We start from the raw sequence: 17054 nt of genomic DNA, 5'->3' as shown, positions 1-17054 counted from the left end.
GTCCAAGAAACACTCACTGTGGGGCACTGTGACAGGTGTTGGGTGCACAGGATGCATGTGACATGGCCCCCGTGCGCCGACGAGGGTGAGCCCGGGTGACAAGGAGCTCGGGAGAGAAATGCTGACCTGCCTTTCGCTGCTGCCGTTCAGTTTTTCCAGCTGTTCTGTGGACACGTCCACCTGGATGCCCCATCATGTCTGCATACTTGATGGGGCCAAACCAAAGGCAGCAGGTGACTCCCCAAACTCTTCCTTCTCTTACACTTCTCTGGTCCTGTCCACAGGGCCTCCATTCAATCCTGCTTTCATTCTTGGCGCAAAAGAAACCAGGGGTCTGGGACCCTCTGGGGCCTTCCCATGGGCCAGGGCCCCTTCGCAGGCCCAGACTCCTCTGCTTTGCTTCATTCCCGTGGGCCCCAGGGCCTGGGCTAGCCTTCCCCTCCTGGTTCCTGACTCCCTCTCAGGTGCTCCCAGAAGCTCTCTTCCTTTACTCCTGGGCACGAGCATAGGAACCTGCCTCTTCCCAGCCTGCCCTTCCCCTGCTCTGGGTCACTCTGGGTTAGAGTCCAGGGTCTGGAGTTAGACAGACCCGGGAAAACTTCTGATTCCAGAGGACATCTGAGTTAACTCTTCTGTGCCTCAGTTTTCTGCCCTGGAAACTGGGGATGAAATGGTAGCTGCCTTAGATGAGTGGGCAGCGTCGGGTGAAATGAAACAGTGCATGGAGAGCATCTAGCACGTGACTGGCGTGTGGTGGGCCCTCCACAATTACATCCGTCATATTATTATAATAATTGCATTCTGGTGCTGGAGACCAGGACGGTGGCTGGAGACCACAGGGCCCCCTCCTTCCACGTGGAGCCCCAGGCTGCCATCTTCACCCTTCCAGAGCCTCAGGCTGCACAGGTCAGCCCTTTGCATATCCTCCCATGCTTGAGCCCATCCTGGCTCTTCAGAAAGGACGTAAGCCCTTTCCCCATCACGGCCATCACTGACTTAGTGACTTCACATTCCAGCTGCCTGGCTTTCAGTAACCTGCCCTCAGCCGGGCCCGGCAGGTCCTCCCTCCCTGTCCTGCCCCCAGAGCCACCAGGCTACCTCACTTTCACCCACTGCCCACACAGTCTCCAGGCCTGCCAGTTCCAAAGAATGTATTTGGGAAGGATCTTCACACACCTGCACAGCCCCAAAACCAAGGGCACAGCCGGCTTTACTCCCACACTCATTCATTTGCTCGTTTATATCCACTCACTCATTTAACCCACAGACGTTTACTGAATGGCAGCTGTGTACCAGGCCCTGTGCTGAGTGCCCTGACACAGAACACAGACCTGCCCCGCAGTGAGCGTGAAGCACCTGGGAGGGAGGAGGTTCTCAAGCACCAAGAGGTGCTTTCCAGGCCTCAAGCAGCATCAGCAGCTGAAAGGTCCTTGCCAATCCGGTGAGCGTGGCCTGAGCCGGCCAGTCTGTGCCCCGGCGGGGAGTCGGGGCCCCTATGTGAGCTCCCTCCACCAGCCTCCTGCTCCTGCCCCTCACCTCCTCTTGTTGGTCTCTGGGGGCCCCTGCTGAGTTCTTGGTTGCTCCATGCTGACATCAGGAGACTGATACAGCCTGCCAGCTCTGACCTAGGCCTCTGGCCCAGAAGGTGACCTGGCTCCTCTTTTTGTGTCACTGGCCCCTCCTGCCCCTGTGGTCAGAGCTGCCTCGTCCTGCAGCCCACAGAGGGGACGTGGGTACAGATGTACTCATGGCCTTCTTGTGTCACCCCAGGCTTCTACCCTGCCTGCTTTCTCCCAAACACCAGGCCTAGGCCTTCTCTTCCTCGGCCTTCTACTCACTCAGGATTGCCTGCTGCTCCCTGAGCGGCTGGCCGGAGAGGGACCCACAGTCCTGGGGAGCAGGTGGGCTGCGGTCTGGGGGAGGCCTACCTTTGACAGCCACGTGGACACTCTGGCTGATGGAGAGCTGTGGCTGGATGAGGACACTACACAGGTACTCCCCTTCGTCCATGCCCTTCTGCACGTCGGTCAGCTTGAGGGTCCCATTCTCGAACACCACCTGGCGGTGGTTGTCCGGCAACAGCAGGGCGTCCTTGTACCACTTGATGGAGTAGTAGGGGTAGCCGATGACCCTGCAGTTGATAAGGGTGTCCCGCCCGGCGACCGCTGTGATGTTCCTCATCGCCCGGATGCTGGGAGGGCCTGGGTAGAAGTCAGGAGGGAGGAGGAGGAAGAGAGGAGGAGCAAGTGGTGTGGTTAGCCAGAGACAGTGAGGCGCCACCCTGGGATGCTCTTCTCAGTTGCTTGGCCTCTGAAACTGTCATGGAAATTCGGCGGGGGGAGGGAGAGAACTTCATTACAAGGCTGAAGGCAGAGGCTGGAACTGGGGACACCCGTGGTCTCTCAAGGACTCTGTAACTAGCTTCAAATAGCGGCAAACAGACACGTTCCATTCATGCCTGGGGCAAGAATCCATTCCCCTAACGGGGAGCAAACCGAAGCCTCACCAAGAAATGACTGGGGTTTGGGAGGGCGAGTCCTCATTTACAAGGAGATTAAAATTTTGGGGTTAAAATGGACATGTGGAGATTTTGTTATCTTCATTTGACTTGCTCATAATGGTCTGTACCAAACAGGATATTATGTACATTAAATATTTAAAGACAATAGGAAGGTCCTCACTGGGTGAGTTGGTGATTTTCTTTCAACACGTAAATGTGTTTTGTGGGTCCCTGAGAAGGGACTATAAACGGGTGGCTCTGATCACAGTGGCTGTGGGGAGGGAGCGTCGTCGCTGGGTCACTGGGCAGATGGCAATGTGGGAGCTGTACAGGGGCTCAGAGGCCAGCAGGCAGGGACAGCGCTGCAGTGGGGACCAGAAACTCTGGGCTTCAGGTCCCACCCCCTCCAGCAGATGCAGGGCTGGACCAGGGATCTCCCGGGACCCTGCAGCTCTGCTCGCTTCCAATTCAGAGGAGAGGGCAGGAGGGTGGCCGAATGGGAGGCCACGTTCCTCAGGTGGGGCTGGAGATGCAGCACAGGTGAATTTAACATGCACTTCCCGCGCCCCTGCCCTACCCCCATGGCAGCCAGCAGTGCCCCGGACCAGCACCTCTTCCCTCCTCCTCCCCTGCTCCTCCTCTGCCTGGGGGTCAGGGGTCACTGGTAGGGTCAGATGAGGACCAGTCTGACCCCACAGGGCTGCAGAGAGCTTTGGAGGAGACTCTGTTCTCACCGCAGTGACTTGGAGAAGTGATATGGGGAGGATCACCTTGAGGACTCCTTCCCCCGCTTGGAGGTACCTGCCTTAGGGTGACCCCACCCAGCCTGGGCCTCCTACTCTTTTTTTTTTTTTGAGGAAGATTAGCCCTGAGCTAACATCTGCAGCCAATCCTCCTCTTTTTGCTGAGGAAGACTGGCCCTGAGCTAGCATCCATGCCCATCTTCCTCTACTTTATATGTGGGACGCCTATCGCAGCATGGCTTGTCAAGCGGTGCCATGTCCACACCCGGGATCTGAACTGGTGAACCCCGGGCCGCCAAAGCGGAACATGCAAACTTAACCTCTGCACCACCAGGCCGGCCCCTGAGCCTCCTGCTCTTGATGGCTTGGGCCTTGGGGGGCAGGAGGGGGATGGCAGTTTGGGAGAAGATGACGCCTGGCTCCTGGCTGCTTACATCTCCTGGAGCGTTTGGGGAACGGCTCAGTGGGAGGACACTGGGAACACAGGTTTGGCGGACACCCCATCAAAGGTCAAGCCTGGCCCCACTGCCCCTTCTGTCCTTGTCCTTGCAAGGCTCTAGTGGGGCTGGTGGATGCTGGTGGGGCGCTCAGGGTACCTGGGGCCAGAGAGATTTGATGGGGAGGAATGGGGTGGGGGGGCAGGTCAGGTTGCGGGAGAGAAGAGGGAGGAAGGTGGTGGGAATATAATGGGGGGTGAACTGTACCAGACACACACACACACAAGAATGGACGCTGGGACCTCCAGAGGACAGGGAAGAGGGGGAGAAAGAGAGAGAGACCACTACTAAAATCAAAATGACGACCAATAATAAGTACTAATCACCACAAGAATAATGGTCACCACAAAGATGGCAAAGGAACTCAAAAGCCTATTCTGATATTTAAATGTAGACAGGCACCTCTTACGTTTATTCGCGCCTGATATTCAGCACTGCCCACCGAGTTCCGCGCCGTGCACCGGTACACGCCCCCGTCGCGGATCTGGGGGCCCGTGACGTTCATGTGGCTGATGGTGGTGCCGTCGGACATGGTGTACTGGTTGGTGCGGTGGCTTCCGTCCCGCAGGATGGGCTCGTCGTCCAGGGCCCAGGTGACAGTGGGGGGCGGGGCGCCCTTGGCCGCACACATCAGCGAGAACTGCTCCCCGGGGTTGACCACCTTCTCGCTGAAGGACGAGACGATTCGGGGCGTGCCATCTGCAGGGAGCGAGGAGCCCCCCTCAGGGTCACTGAGCCATGGAGAGACTGTCCCACCAGGCCACCCCACCCCAGCAGGAGGAGGAGGGGGAGCAGCAGCCATAATAATAATATAATAATAGATTTTCCTGTACATCAATTCATGCGCTATCCAAAAAACCCTGTGAGGTACCAACTACGATTGCACTTGTATTAACACTCCTGATTTGAATCTTCCCTCAGCAACCTGTTACCTCCGTGTCTTTGGGCAAGTTACTTCACCTCTCTGAGTCTTTCCATCTCTTATCTGCGGAGGATGGAGATAACGGGGATAATGAGTGTACATTCCACATGCTGACGCAGTGAGGGATTAAATGAGTTAATGCAGTAAAGGTGCTCAGCACAGTGCTTTGCAGGTGCTTAATAAATGTTAGCTGGCCTACACTTTTTCTTTGTCGCCTCTTTCTCCTCCCTTTATTAATACTGATGCAGCGGCTCAGAGGTTAACGGTGTTGTGGAACCAGGACTGACCCGGCCGGACCTGCAGAGTCCGACTCCAGCTTTCATTCCAGCAGGAGGGGGTGGTAGCCCTGTTAGCAAAAGCCCTCAAGGTGGAGGCTTAAAATGCAAGCTGCCCAGGGCAGGGGCGGTGGGGGGTCTGCGGCCGTGACCGAATAACCTTGAACAAGACAATTAACCCCCGTGCCCCAATGTCCTCACATGGCACAGGAGGGATGTAATTATTAACCCTGGCCATCCTTCCACGCAGGACTCTTGTAAAGGATTAAAACTGGCATTAAATACTTAAAAAAGCAAAAGAGCAAAACAAGCATAGGAAAGAAAGCAAGAGTAACATGGCATCCTACATCCGACCCACACTTCACACCCACATGCTGATGCCAACAGAGGCTCGGCCAGTCTGCCAGCCCCTGCCCCCGTTTCTGGTGGAGACCCGTATCTAAAAACTGGGGAGAGCCTGGTGCCTGGCAGAGCCTGGGACTGCCCACCAGGGACCACTGCCTACGGCCCCTCCTCTCTCTTTCCCTGTGCCCTCCATTTCTGGCTGTCCCCGCCCCCCCCCCCATACTCTCTCCCCCTCCCACCAGCCTCATTTTCCACGTCTCTGCTCCAAACTGGCCATCAATGGCTGTCTTCTCAGAGAGAAAATGCGCTGGGCAGGGGGTGGTCTGCTCCCAGGTGGGGAGTGGTTCAGACAGGGGGGCCCCTGAGATGAAAGGCACCCATTTGAAGCTAGGCTGTGCCCGGCTGGTGTGCCTCCTCATTGGGAAGAGAGACCAGGGATCTGGCAGGACAGGAGGCGGCGAGGGCCGCAGGGGGAAGTTGTTGGGCACTGTCTTCAGGGTGGGGGATGAGGGCTTAGGTCCCAGCTCCCACGTCCCACCCCCAAGGAATGAGGACCCATAGGTCTACCTGTCACATGGACCCATGTGGGAGCCTGATGCCCGTGGGGCTTGCCTGGGTTTGGTGTCTCTGTTACTACAGTGAAAAATCATCAGAGGCAATAGGATTGTTTTGTTTTGTTTCCGTAGCAACAAAGGAGCTGGGGAACCACTAAATTTGTTGGTAAGGATGGGGCCTCTGCTAAGCCTCACTGTATCTTTGTGCAAAGAAGAAAAAGGTGCCTCCTCTGTGGGGTCACAGCCCGGTGCCAGGCCTCATGGCACGGCAAGTGGAGGGCAAGCTGGATGTCAGTCCTTATTCACCCTCTTTGTTGGGCACTTTGTGCAGTGAACAACCTGAACCACCATACACAGCTGTGCTGAGTGAGGAACCCTGGGTGACCGCAGCTTTAGGGGGAGAGAAGCAGGCAGAAACCTGAGTCCCTGGTAAGAAACAGGGCCTACGGTGAAGAAGCCTCAAGCAGGGAGAGGATTTAAAAGTCCAGAGGCTCCTGGCACTCTTCTAGGAAGGGAAGGGCCTCTGGGATGGAAAGCCTTTGAGATTCTAAAGAAGATCCTTTAATAGTGAAGTCCTAGTAATTTTGGAGGGCAGAGGCAACACAGTATGATAGCTAAGAGACCCAAGCTCAAATCTGTGTGACCTCGGGCAAGTGACCGAAGCCTCAGTATCCTCAACTGCAAAATAAGTAACATTAAAAAAAATGATCTGCACACGGGGCTCCTCGGAGGATGAAGTAAGATAGTGCGTCTGCCTGGTGCGTAGAAAGCGCTAGGTAAACGCCTCCTATCAGGAGCAGAGGTAGGGAGCCCGCGGCGGGCGCCTCCGGCAGGGGCTTTGGGAGCCCTGAGCCCACCCCTCTCTCCCCGCGGCTGCAGCTCACCCTCAAGCACGATGATGGCGAAGTCCTGGGCGGTCTGGGCCTTGCGCGTGGCGAAGCACTGGTAGGCGCCGGAGTGGCTCTTTTGCGCGGAGGTGATGAGCAGGGTCTCGTTGCTGAGCCCGCGGATGGAGATGGCCTCGTCGGGCAGCACCAGCTCGGTGTTGCGGTACCAGCGGATGGTGAACTCCGTGGAGCCCATCAGGGCGCAGGAGAGGATGACGGTGCTGCCGATGCCCGTCTTCAGCTTCTTTGGTGTCAGGGTCACGTGAAGCGGGTCTGGGCCGGGCCGGGGAGAGGTGAGGGGAACCGCGAGGAGGAAAAGAAAAGAAAAAGGGCTTACTGTAGGTGGAGTGTGGCTGGGGGTGGGCCGTGGTCACAAAAGGCCCTGGGAATCAGGAGGCCCTGGTTGTGGGGGGACTGGGAGTAGTGCATGCCCCTCTCTAGGCCTCAGTTTACTCATCTGTTAAATGGCAGAGTCAGGCCAGAAGCTCTCTCTGCATTTCTTATGATGCCCTGTGCTTTCTTGATGTGCATCCCTTACCCCGGGGTCGGGGGTGGGGGGGGGGCGGTTCTCTGAACTCCCTTCAACTCGTAAGGAGGATGGAGCTTGACAGCTCGTCATCTTCCCTGTCACTCACCCCAGAAAACAGGGAGGCACCCTTGGCCCAGCCGCCTGTCTCCCAGACCCATATGGATAACCAGTCGCTACCTTCTGCTGGTCTGACTTTCTCTCTGTGCACCAGTTGGTCCCTGCTTTTCGTCTGACCGCCCCTGCTGTGCTGCAGGCTGCAGCTCCTGGCCTGGACCCACGCGGTACCCTCCTTCTTGCCTCCCTTCTCCCGGTGTCCATCTATCCCTCCTCCACGCTGCAGCCGGCCACTGCCCTGCTCAGAACTTCCACGGCGCTCAAAGACTCAGCATGGCATTCAGGGCTGTCGAGGCCCTTGGGGACCTGACCCCTCCTTCTGTTGTCACCTCTGCTGCACAGCAACCTGCCTGTGGTTCCTGCACATCCTGGGCTACTTCTTGCCCCAAGGCCTCTGCATAGAGCTCTGTTTTCTTTGCCTAACTCCCACTCATCCTTCACACTAAGCTCAAGTCATCTCCAGGAAGCCTTCCTGGACATCACTTCCCTCCCAGGCTGGGTTAAGGACCCCTCTTCTGGGCCTTTCTGTATGTAACTGACACTGCTCTAAGCACGTGGTCTTTTAAGCCCCTTTGTGCCTGTCTCTCCCTCTGGACTGTGAGCCACTTGAAAGCAGGGTAGTGTCTCTCATCTTTCCATCCCTACGGCTGCCTGAGTCACGTTTACTGATTATCTGCCTGGCTGGCTGGTGACCCACCCCAAGCTGGCCTCTCTCCCCTGATCTCCATGGGCTTGGTGTTCTATGCAAGAGGCTGAGGGCTGCAGGAGCCTGGGACCCCCAGTGAGGCAGCCTGCAGGATGGGGGGATGGCAGGCCCGGGTAGGTGGGGTACAGTCACATCACACACGAGTCGACTCATGCGCGGCTGTCCCTGCTGGCTCCCAGGGCTGCTGCTGCTCAGGAAACGTCAGAGCACCAGAAGGCGAGTGGCGTCCTGCTTGTCCCAGTCACCAGCCAGGGCTCCAGGGCTCTGCCAGCCAGCCGCTCTGAACTCGCTGCCCCTGCACTGGCTTGGTGGCAGGATGCGCCTGGGGAGGGGGGGGTGGCTAGGAAAAACATTGCTTTCCTGTCCATGAACTTGGCAGAGAGGGGCAGTCAGAGAGGATGGAAGACAGAGAAAGGCTATGTCACTTCCCATTGAACCTGGTTGTCCAGCCAAGCCCAGTGTGAGGGACGGTGGGAGCTGAGCATCAGAGGAGGATCAGGGCTACCTATGCATACGGGGCAGTGGGGTGTGCACACAGCTGGAGGCAGTTACTTATTGTAGAGCTGTGAGCGTGTGCTAGGATGTGAGCATGTTAGGGTGGAGAAAAGTGCGTGTCTGTGTATGTGCACAGGCACTATTACACGTGTGCATGTGTGTACGGGGAAGTGGGCGTGTCAACTTTTAACACATCTGCCTGTGTGCATTTAAGTACCTGCTGGCCTGTGTGTGCTGGGGCAGGAGCTGTGAACACCAAAGTACCCAGTCAGTTGCTATTCCCCAAGGATTGGGGGGTATGTTGCCCTCCTCACCTGTTCCCTGGGACAGTGTGTGTGTGTGTGTGTATGCAGGTGTGAGCATGAGTGTGTGTGTGGTGTGTGTATAGCAGGAGGGTGGGGGAGGGGGTGAAGATGATATTAGACCAAACCATTTTGGACAGTGCTTAGGGCGAAAAGGGGTGGGTACCAACTCCTGTCCTTCTGTCTGCCTGCTCCGAGCTTTAGGGCTTGTCTGTGCGTGAGGAAGCCCTAGGCCCTGAAGTGGGCCGGTGGCATTTTAACCCAAGCATTTGTATCATGCACTGTCACTCCCAGAGCGCTTCCTGGGGCTCTTTCTGCTCCTCCAGCTTCCGGTGAATTCGCTTGGGAGGGCTTCCTCCCAGCCCTGCAGATAAACGCACTCCACCCATCCAGACCTCTTCACTGTGGGGAGGACACTGGGCACACATCTGGGCTGAGGGTGACAGGACACCAGGCCCAGGAGGCCAGCCCAGGAGGGGGCAGGCTCTGTGGTTCTCTGGTCCACCCAAGGGTCCGCAGTTCGGCAGCTCTCTGCTCATGAGACAGGTGGTGAGGTGGGAGGAGAGCTTCCTGGGTCAATCTCTGTGGCAGAGGGAACCTTCTGTAGGATGGGGGTGGGACCACCTCTGGACAGCCTCCTTCACTGCCCGGAGGAAACGACCCTCAAGATGCCATCAGGTACCACCTTCAGGGCCTCACAGGAGTGAAATTCCCTGAAGCTCTCTGAATCCTAGCCCCCCTGCTGCCAGCACCTTCCCTGCAGCCTAGAGAGCAGGGAGCTCAGAGAGTCAGACTCTGGATGCCTGAGCTGGAAGGGCCTCTTCATTTTACAGATGGGGCAACTGAGGCAGGGTCACATAAGGGAGGGGCAGGAGTCGGGGGTAAAGGAAGCCCCGAACTTTCAAGAATCTTCCTTCAGGGCTCTTTTCTGGCATCAGCCCCATTGCCTCGACTTCTCTGCCCGCCCAGGGGCTCAGCAGCAGTAGCAGCAGGGGTCTGCTAAGGCCCCCTGCTCTCCCTCGGGGCTCCCTGGACCCCTGGGGCTCTGGGATGGGGGAGGAACAGGAAGGACCAGAGCTGCTATCCAGCTGGCAGGTCCTGGAAAGGGTGGCTTGGTTGTTTACACCCAGTGCTTGATCTGACCGATCAGTGCCCCTATCAATTATTCTAAATATTCTGAATGTCGCCTCGGATGGGGTACATATGTCCTCTCTAATTGATTAACATCAGCATTGTTTTCTTTAATACAGACACCGCCTCCTCCCAACAAGCCAGGAAGCCCTGTTAACCTCTCTCCATCACCCTCATCATCCCTTCTGACCCACGTGACCTCTGGGAGGTCGGAAGGCCAGGATCATTACCCTATTTTTCAGAAAAGGACATGGAGGCAATGATCATGGTTAGGTGATTTGCCCAAAGTCAGTCTGATAATGCCAGAACCAAAAGGCAAGTCTTCTGATTTCAAACCCAGAGGTTTTCCCAGGGCACCAAACTGCCTTCCTCAACCAGGGGATTATCCCCTGGAGCCAGCCAGAGGCAGGGGCAGCTGCCACCATGCCCCTCTCTGTCACATTGTGGTGCTCTCAAAGGTTACTGGGGCTGGAAGAGGGGCATCCTGCGCTCACCGATGACCGTGAGGGTGCCTGTGGCCTCTGCTGAGCCGAAGGTGTTGGTGACCTCACAAATGTAGGTGCCGCTGTCCTCAGTCCGCAGGTCACTGATGGTCAGCCCCGTGATGCGCTTGGTCCAGCGGCTGTCAGCTGGGAGAGGCCGGCCGTCCTTAAGCCAGCGGATGGCAGGGATGGGGTAGCCAGAGGCGGTGCAGGGCAGCTCCACGGTGTGGCCAGCCCACACTTCCTGGGAGTGGAAGCCGTCCAGGATGGTGGGAATCGACTCGGCAGGGTCTGGAAGGCAGACAGCATCAGCAGCCCCAGCCAGCCCTGGGTGGGGTGCAGGGGGTGAGGGAGGGAAGGCAAGTACCCAGAACAGGAACCTGCTGCCCACTGCCCAGAGTGAGCCAGACCCAGCGAGGGGGCTCACGTGTCTCCCTGAGCCTCAGATTCTGGCCCAAACTCTCCTACTCAGGCCCGATGGAGGCCCTGAGAGCTGTGATTGGGAGCAGGGGCTCAGGGGAGGAGAGGATAAGGCGGGCAGACTAGGCTAGAATGACAGACAGATAGACAGATGGAAAGAGGGAAAGAGGGCAAGAGGAGCAGAGAGGAAGGGAGTGTGCGTGAGAGCTCGTTTCATACCAACAGTCCGCGGAGTCTGGCCCAGACTCGGGAGCAGGGACCCCCTGGACAGGAGAATCATGGCATCTCGAGTTTGCACTTCTTGGTAAGTCTCGGTCTGGGCCTCAGACCAGACTGGGGGTGCCTCTCAGGATGGGGGAACAATCGCCTGCCCTGTCCTGTCTTCTCCCACCTGCGATCTGGGAAGACCCCCAGAAGGCCAGTGCATTTCCTCTGGAGCCCAGGATTCCAAAGGGAAGCCTTCTGGGAACCACCTCCCTCCCCCCCAACAATTCTCCTCGTTTGGCATTCTCAAACCAAGAGAAACCAGTGACTGGGGGACCTGTGCCCTAACCTGCAGAAGATTAAGGCCCCAGTTCTCCCTGAAAGGCCTCCCTGGGTTTTCTGCCCACTGGGGGCCTCCCCCTGCTGTAAAACCTCCTTCGGCCCCCTTTACTTACATGATACAGCCCACACTTCTTACCCTGAACCCCCAGGCCTTCTCTGCCCAGTCCCAACCACGTCCTGCCTAGCCTGCCTCCACTGCTCCCCTCCCCTCTCATCTCAGCAGTTGTCCACTGTGGCGTGCTGCGCCATCGCCCTGTCGCCCACCTGGTTGCCCAGCCAGCTCGCTCTGCTGAGCCACCTCCTAGTCATCATCCACAGACCAGCTTCAATGTCGCCCCTCTGGATGTCTCCCCCAGGCCAGTCTCGTTGGACTCCCATAGCATTTTCTTTTTCTTTCATTTTATTTTCAAACAACCCTTTCTTTTTAAAGAAAAATTTAAAAAGTGTAATATATGCACATGGCAGAAGTTCAGAAAGTATAGAAGAGTATAGCGTGAAGGGATTCTCGCTCACCCCTGCCCCTGCCACCCACCCATTTCGCTTCCCAGAGGCCACCACTGTCGCTGCTTCCTCCACGGCCTTCCACCACCAGTCAGCACAGGCCCTGGGAGACCGCGAACAGGTTGAGACTGTACTGATCCACTGCTGTGTCTCCCGTGCCTGGCACAGAGCAGGGGCCATGGAGCCATTACTGTCTGGGGGAGGATGAATGGGGCCCTCAGGCGCAGGGTGGGCCAGTGCTCTGATTTCTCCACCCTGCACAACTTGATAGGCTCACAGACTAGTAGAGCTGGCTTAGGGACCTTGGGGAGCACAGAGGCGAACTCTGAGACCAGAGAGGTGCAGTGACCTGCTCAGGATCACACTGCAGAGCCAAGATCAGAAATCAGGTCTCTCCGCACCCTTGTTCCGTCAATGGGACCTGAGATGGAATAATCTAATACTGAATTTTGCCCAAGAGTGAATAGTGGGCGCGGCTGACCCCCGTCTGTGTCCTCCTTGACTAATGGGAAATTTCCTCTGTCCTCAGCTTGTCTGCCTTGGAGAGGGCTGGGCTAGGAATTCTCCTCTCTGGGGAAAGACCTTCCAGAAGACTCTGCTCCCTTCCCACCTTCCACTGCTTTTCAGAAGGAGCCGGGCGGGGCATCATGAGACCTACGTGCAGGTCCTGCCCGGGTCACTGAGAAGCTGTGTGACCTTGGGTGAGTCGGATGATCTCTCAGAGCCTGAGTTTCCTCGCCTGCACGGTGGAGGTGACAGTGCCGCCTCCAGATCTCGGAAGGTTGTTGTCGGCAGCAACGGCAAATGTGTGTCACGGAGCTTGACGGATGCTATATCACTATGCAGATGTGCCGGGCAATTACTATTCTTCACCCGCCCTCCCTGCCTGCCAGCTTCTGTGGCCTCTTCCCCCCCACAACCCCGTGGGAATGGTCGGGATAAACAAACCCGGTGCCAGGGAAGAATTACTCAATGTGACACTTAATTGATGCAAAATACACAAATTCCGTGGCACACCGCAGAATTTACAAGCGGAGGGGCCGACAGGGCGGTGGAGGAAGGGGAGGGGGGAGAGAATTAATCACCGAGTCTCAGGCGTGAAATTAAATTCTGAGGGAAAGAAACCTCTTTCATTACTCCGGAGCAGAAGTAAAATGCTGCGGTGTGTACTGGCGGCAGCCCGGGGGGCTCAGGCGCTGCTGAGGGGCTGGGGCAGGGCTCCAGGAGACAGATGGCCCAGCCCTGAGAAGCCTCTGGGGGGCGTGTTGGAGCTGGGGATGGGCTGGGTGGGGGTCGGGGCACCCCGAGGAGGCTGCTGTACCTGGCATTGCCCTCCGCGAGCTTGGGAGCATGGCCCAGTCGCTCAGCCTCTCTGGTCACTGGTTTTTCCCTCCTTTATAAATGTGGATGATAATGCCTATTCCACATGAAAGCACTTGGTAAGCTCTAAAAAGCACGTAGGTGCACAGAATGGTTGTTATTAGGTTGTATTTTTGGTGGCCCAGACTATTCTTGCAACTGCCTCCTCTTATCTTGGACAATACAGAAAAACGAAAGTTGCTTCTCCAACGCACACACACTTTGGAAATGCAGTAGGAATGATAAGGGAGCAACGAAAGAAGGATGATAAGCACCACCATCAAAACAGCAGCTCCTCGCCACTGGGTGCTTCCTGTGAGTTAGACACCACACTAAGCTTTTTGCCCACGGTACCCTATTTAACTCTCATGACAACCCTGTGGAGGACCTTTTGTCACTCCCGTTTTATAGATGAGGAAGCCGAGGTTTGGAAACACGATTTATTTTGTGGCAGGTTGCACAGCTAGTGAGGAGGGGAGGCTAGGATGGGGACTTGGGCCTGATTCACGAGCCCTTTTTCCAATATACTTCACCATGGCCCATCCCCTTCCTTCCCTCCTCCTTTATCAAACACTTTGTGAGGACTGAAGAGCCACAGGTATGGTTGCTGCCCTCAGCAAATGACCAACGACAAGGCGCTGCCACGTGTATCCTCTCACCCCTTCCTCTTGCCTCTATGCCTGGGGAGAGGGTGGGGTGGCCGTCCCTTGGGGGTGTGCCGGGCTCAGACCCCCTGAGCCACTGGGTGCCTTGGCAGGACGCAGCTCTCAGGACTCCCCAGCTGCATGTCTCCATGCCTAGATTCCAGCTGTTGGCCCAGAGCTTCCTGCCAGGGAGGGACCACACCCTTCTGGGACACCAGCCTCAGAAGCTCAAGGGGCTCCAGTCTCTAAAGACTGATACATTTCAGCTGAAACCCACGCCCAGCCTTTCCCATGACTGATCCCCACCTGCCATCCTGGGAGTGGTCCTGAAATGTGAGGCTGGAGGCTGAGGCCTGAGCTCCCTGACACCCATGCCCCCCTGCACGGCCTCCTTCCAGGATCTGTTGCATTTTTGCCGAGACAAGCAGCTTGCAGATCGCCTTGTCATATCACATCACATCAGGGCCTGTGTCACTCCACGGGGCCCTTCCCCTTGGCTCCCCTCCGTTCCCTCCTCCTTCCTTTAACTCTCTTTCACGCTGTTGCTGTCGTCTCCTGTCTTTGTCTCTCTGTGTAGTTTCTCGGTTCTGTTTCTCCCCCGAGTCTCTGCGTGGCATTCTCATCCTCTTCCTCCCCTCCCTTCTTCTCACAGCAGGTGGGGAATGAAGAGCCGAAGGAGAAGGGCTGACATATCCTCCAGTTGAAAGAGTATCTTTTTTGAGGAATGCCTGCTTATTCCCCCCAAAAGCTGGAGGTGAGATTAGTAAGATGAAGGGGCTAACTACTCGTGTAAGAGAAAGAGGCAGCCCTGCAGGAGGGGTTTCTGTGCCTCTCCCGCATCATAGGAGAAGCATGCAAATGAGATGCAAAACACCATACAGACAAGTCCCTGTAATTTGGAAGGGAACCACTCCGACACATTTGGGAACAGGGCTGCAGATTCCAAAGTCTAGCCACAAAGATGGGGCCACACAGTGCAGCCCTCTCTGCTCCCCACATGACAGCACTGATTCCCTTGGCATCAGTTAATTCCACAGATATTTATCTAGCACCTACTATGAGCTAGGCAGAGGGCCAGGCACTGGAGACGCACGGGGGAATCAGCCCCATGTTTGCCCCCCTGGCTCCTGCTCCCCTGGTCTTGCCTGCAAATGCTTCTGGCAAATGAGACGGGGTCCTGGATAAAGTCATCTGCTGGTCAGGCTAGTCCTCACCAAGCCACAGAATGTCAGAGGCGCACGCAGTCAGAGCGGTCACATGCTCAAGCTCCTTTCCAGGGGCCCAGAGGGGTTGCGTGGTTTGGTGAGTCTGGTCCCCAAACCCAGGCATTCTGACTATCATTTCATCCTCCTTCCAAAAGCCACTCCAACCCCACCCCCTCAAGAGCAGAGATTTTCAAATCGCAGGTCACAAACTGTTAGGAAGTTGTGAAATCCATTTGGTGGGCTGCAACCAGATTTAGATAAATCAAAATAGGAGAGAATAGAATAGAGAACATGAGAGTGCATTGCAATGCGTGTCGTAGGAGATGCCAGCGCGCACGGCATAGGTTAGGATAAAATCGTCTGTCTGTGGGCCACTGTCAAGAGAATTTGACGATCACTGCTCCAGAAGGCCCTCCTGGGGCGGCATCATGTGCCCTTCCTTACTCTCTGTGACGGCGGCACATACGTTGTGTTTCAATTGGCCCCTTCCGTGGGGGTCTGCAGCTGGAGGATGCTGGGGGCAGGGGGCTTGGAGTGAGAATCCTGGCTGCGCCTCCGACTGGTTAAACAGTTTGGGCGAGTTACTCGGCTTCCCTAAGATCTGGTTTTCTCGCCTGCAAAAGTAGGGAGGGCAGCGCACACCTCACAAGGCTTTGTGGTGCCCAACAGGCCGCAAATGAATAAAATCTCAGGCACACGGGGGGATGCAGTAAATATTAGCTTCCATCCCTTCTAAGAAGCTATAACGAATCCAGAATCAGAATCCTCTATTTAACGAAGAAATTATATTCTGTTTATGAATTATATTTTTGTTTATGAATTATATTCTGAATTATATTCTGCCTACTTTCAAATGTTGCGAGATGGGCTACAACAAGAGATACACAGGTGCTCATAAATAGATAAAATAGAATCTTAAAAAACACTTAGAGACGTGAAGAGATACAAGAACCTCCCTAATCTAATCTATTCCAATCCAATCCAATCTATGTTACTATGTTTGAGCATCAGATTCCTACCTATGAGCTTCCTGGCAGCAAAGGCAAAAAGAGGAAAAGAGGATGGGTCCCATAACCCTTACTGTTTGACAAGTGGTAGCATATCAGTTCTTTAGGAGAGTTAAGCTTCTTCAGGTACAGACTCCTCAAAAGAATTCACCTGCAGAGTCTTTATATGAAGGACACCCAAAACCAAACTGGACAAGGTCTGCCCCAAGCGGCTTCTGTACCCGTGTTCCTTAATCTCCGTCTCCGAGTCCCCTGTGTACACAGTGGACTCCCCAGCCCGTGGTGTGGACGTGCCCAGTCCCAGGGCTGGGTGGCACCCTCACCCCGGCCCTCGCCTACCTGTCACGGAGAGACGGGCCCCGTTGCTCTGCCGGGTCTCCCCACTGTACTTGTGCTTGGTGATGCAGCGGTAGGTGGAGAGGGCATCCTCCTTCTGCACGTCGGAGATGTACAGCCCGCCGTGGGAAGTAATAAAAAACCTGTTTTCTGGAGACACAATCACAACATAGTCCGTTACTCCCCCAGCTGGGCACGCCATCAGAAGCAACCTGGGCCAGCAGCTGGCCTGCTCCCAGGCCAGAACTATTGCCCAGGGAGGGGAGGCACCGGGGAAAACGAGAGAGTGACGTTGTTGCAGCCTTGAAGGCAGGGGAGCATCTCCAATAGATGAAGATATTCTACATGTAAACAAATAGGAATTAAGGTAATTATTCTTTTAGATGTGGATGCTTCAGAGTTTTACAGAAAGACATTGGGCTTTAGAGTCAGACTGATATCTGGGTTCAAGTCTGACTTGTCCACTTATTAGCTGTGTGGTGTTGGGAAAGTTACTTAACCTTTCTGAGCCTTGTCTGTATAATGTGGTGCAAATAACACTTCGTAGAGTGGAT

At 55.8% G+C, this 17054-nt stretch overlaps 1 protein-coding gene across 2 annotated transcripts in view; it reads right to left on the bottom strand.

Moving 5' to 3' along the window:
- Positions 1 to 17054, bottom strand: part of DSCAML1 (DS cell adhesion molecule like 1) — a 340977-nt gene that overhangs the window by 80386 nt on the left and 243537 nt on the right. For both annotated transcript variants that reach the window (XM_014855719.3, XM_070490215.1), the window contains 5 exons: positions 16504 to 16650; positions 10495 to 10773; positions 6721 to 6996; positions 4143 to 4439; positions 1929 to 2201 (listed from right to left, as the gene is read on the bottom strand). In XM_014855719.3, the coding sequence (XP_014711205.2) occupies positions 1929 to 2201; positions 4143 to 4439; positions 6721 to 6996; positions 10495 to 10773; positions 16504 to 16650 (1272 nt within the window). The remainder of the gene's footprint in view (positions 1 to 1928; positions 2202 to 4142; positions 4440 to 6720; positions 6997 to 10494; positions 10774 to 16503; positions 16651 to 17054) is intronic.

The sequence above is a fragment of the Equus asinus genome, chromosome 20, assembly GCF_041296235.1.
Source record: "Equus asinus isolate D_3611 breed Donkey chromosome 20, EquAss-T2T_v2, whole genome shotgun sequence".
In the NCBI taxonomy this organism is placed as follows: Eukaryota; Metazoa; Chordata; class Mammalia; order Perissodactyla; family Equidae; genus Equus; species Equus asinus.
The sequence above is the reverse complement of the archived record's forward strand: the minus strand, read 5'-3'. Positions and strand labels throughout refer to the sequence as shown.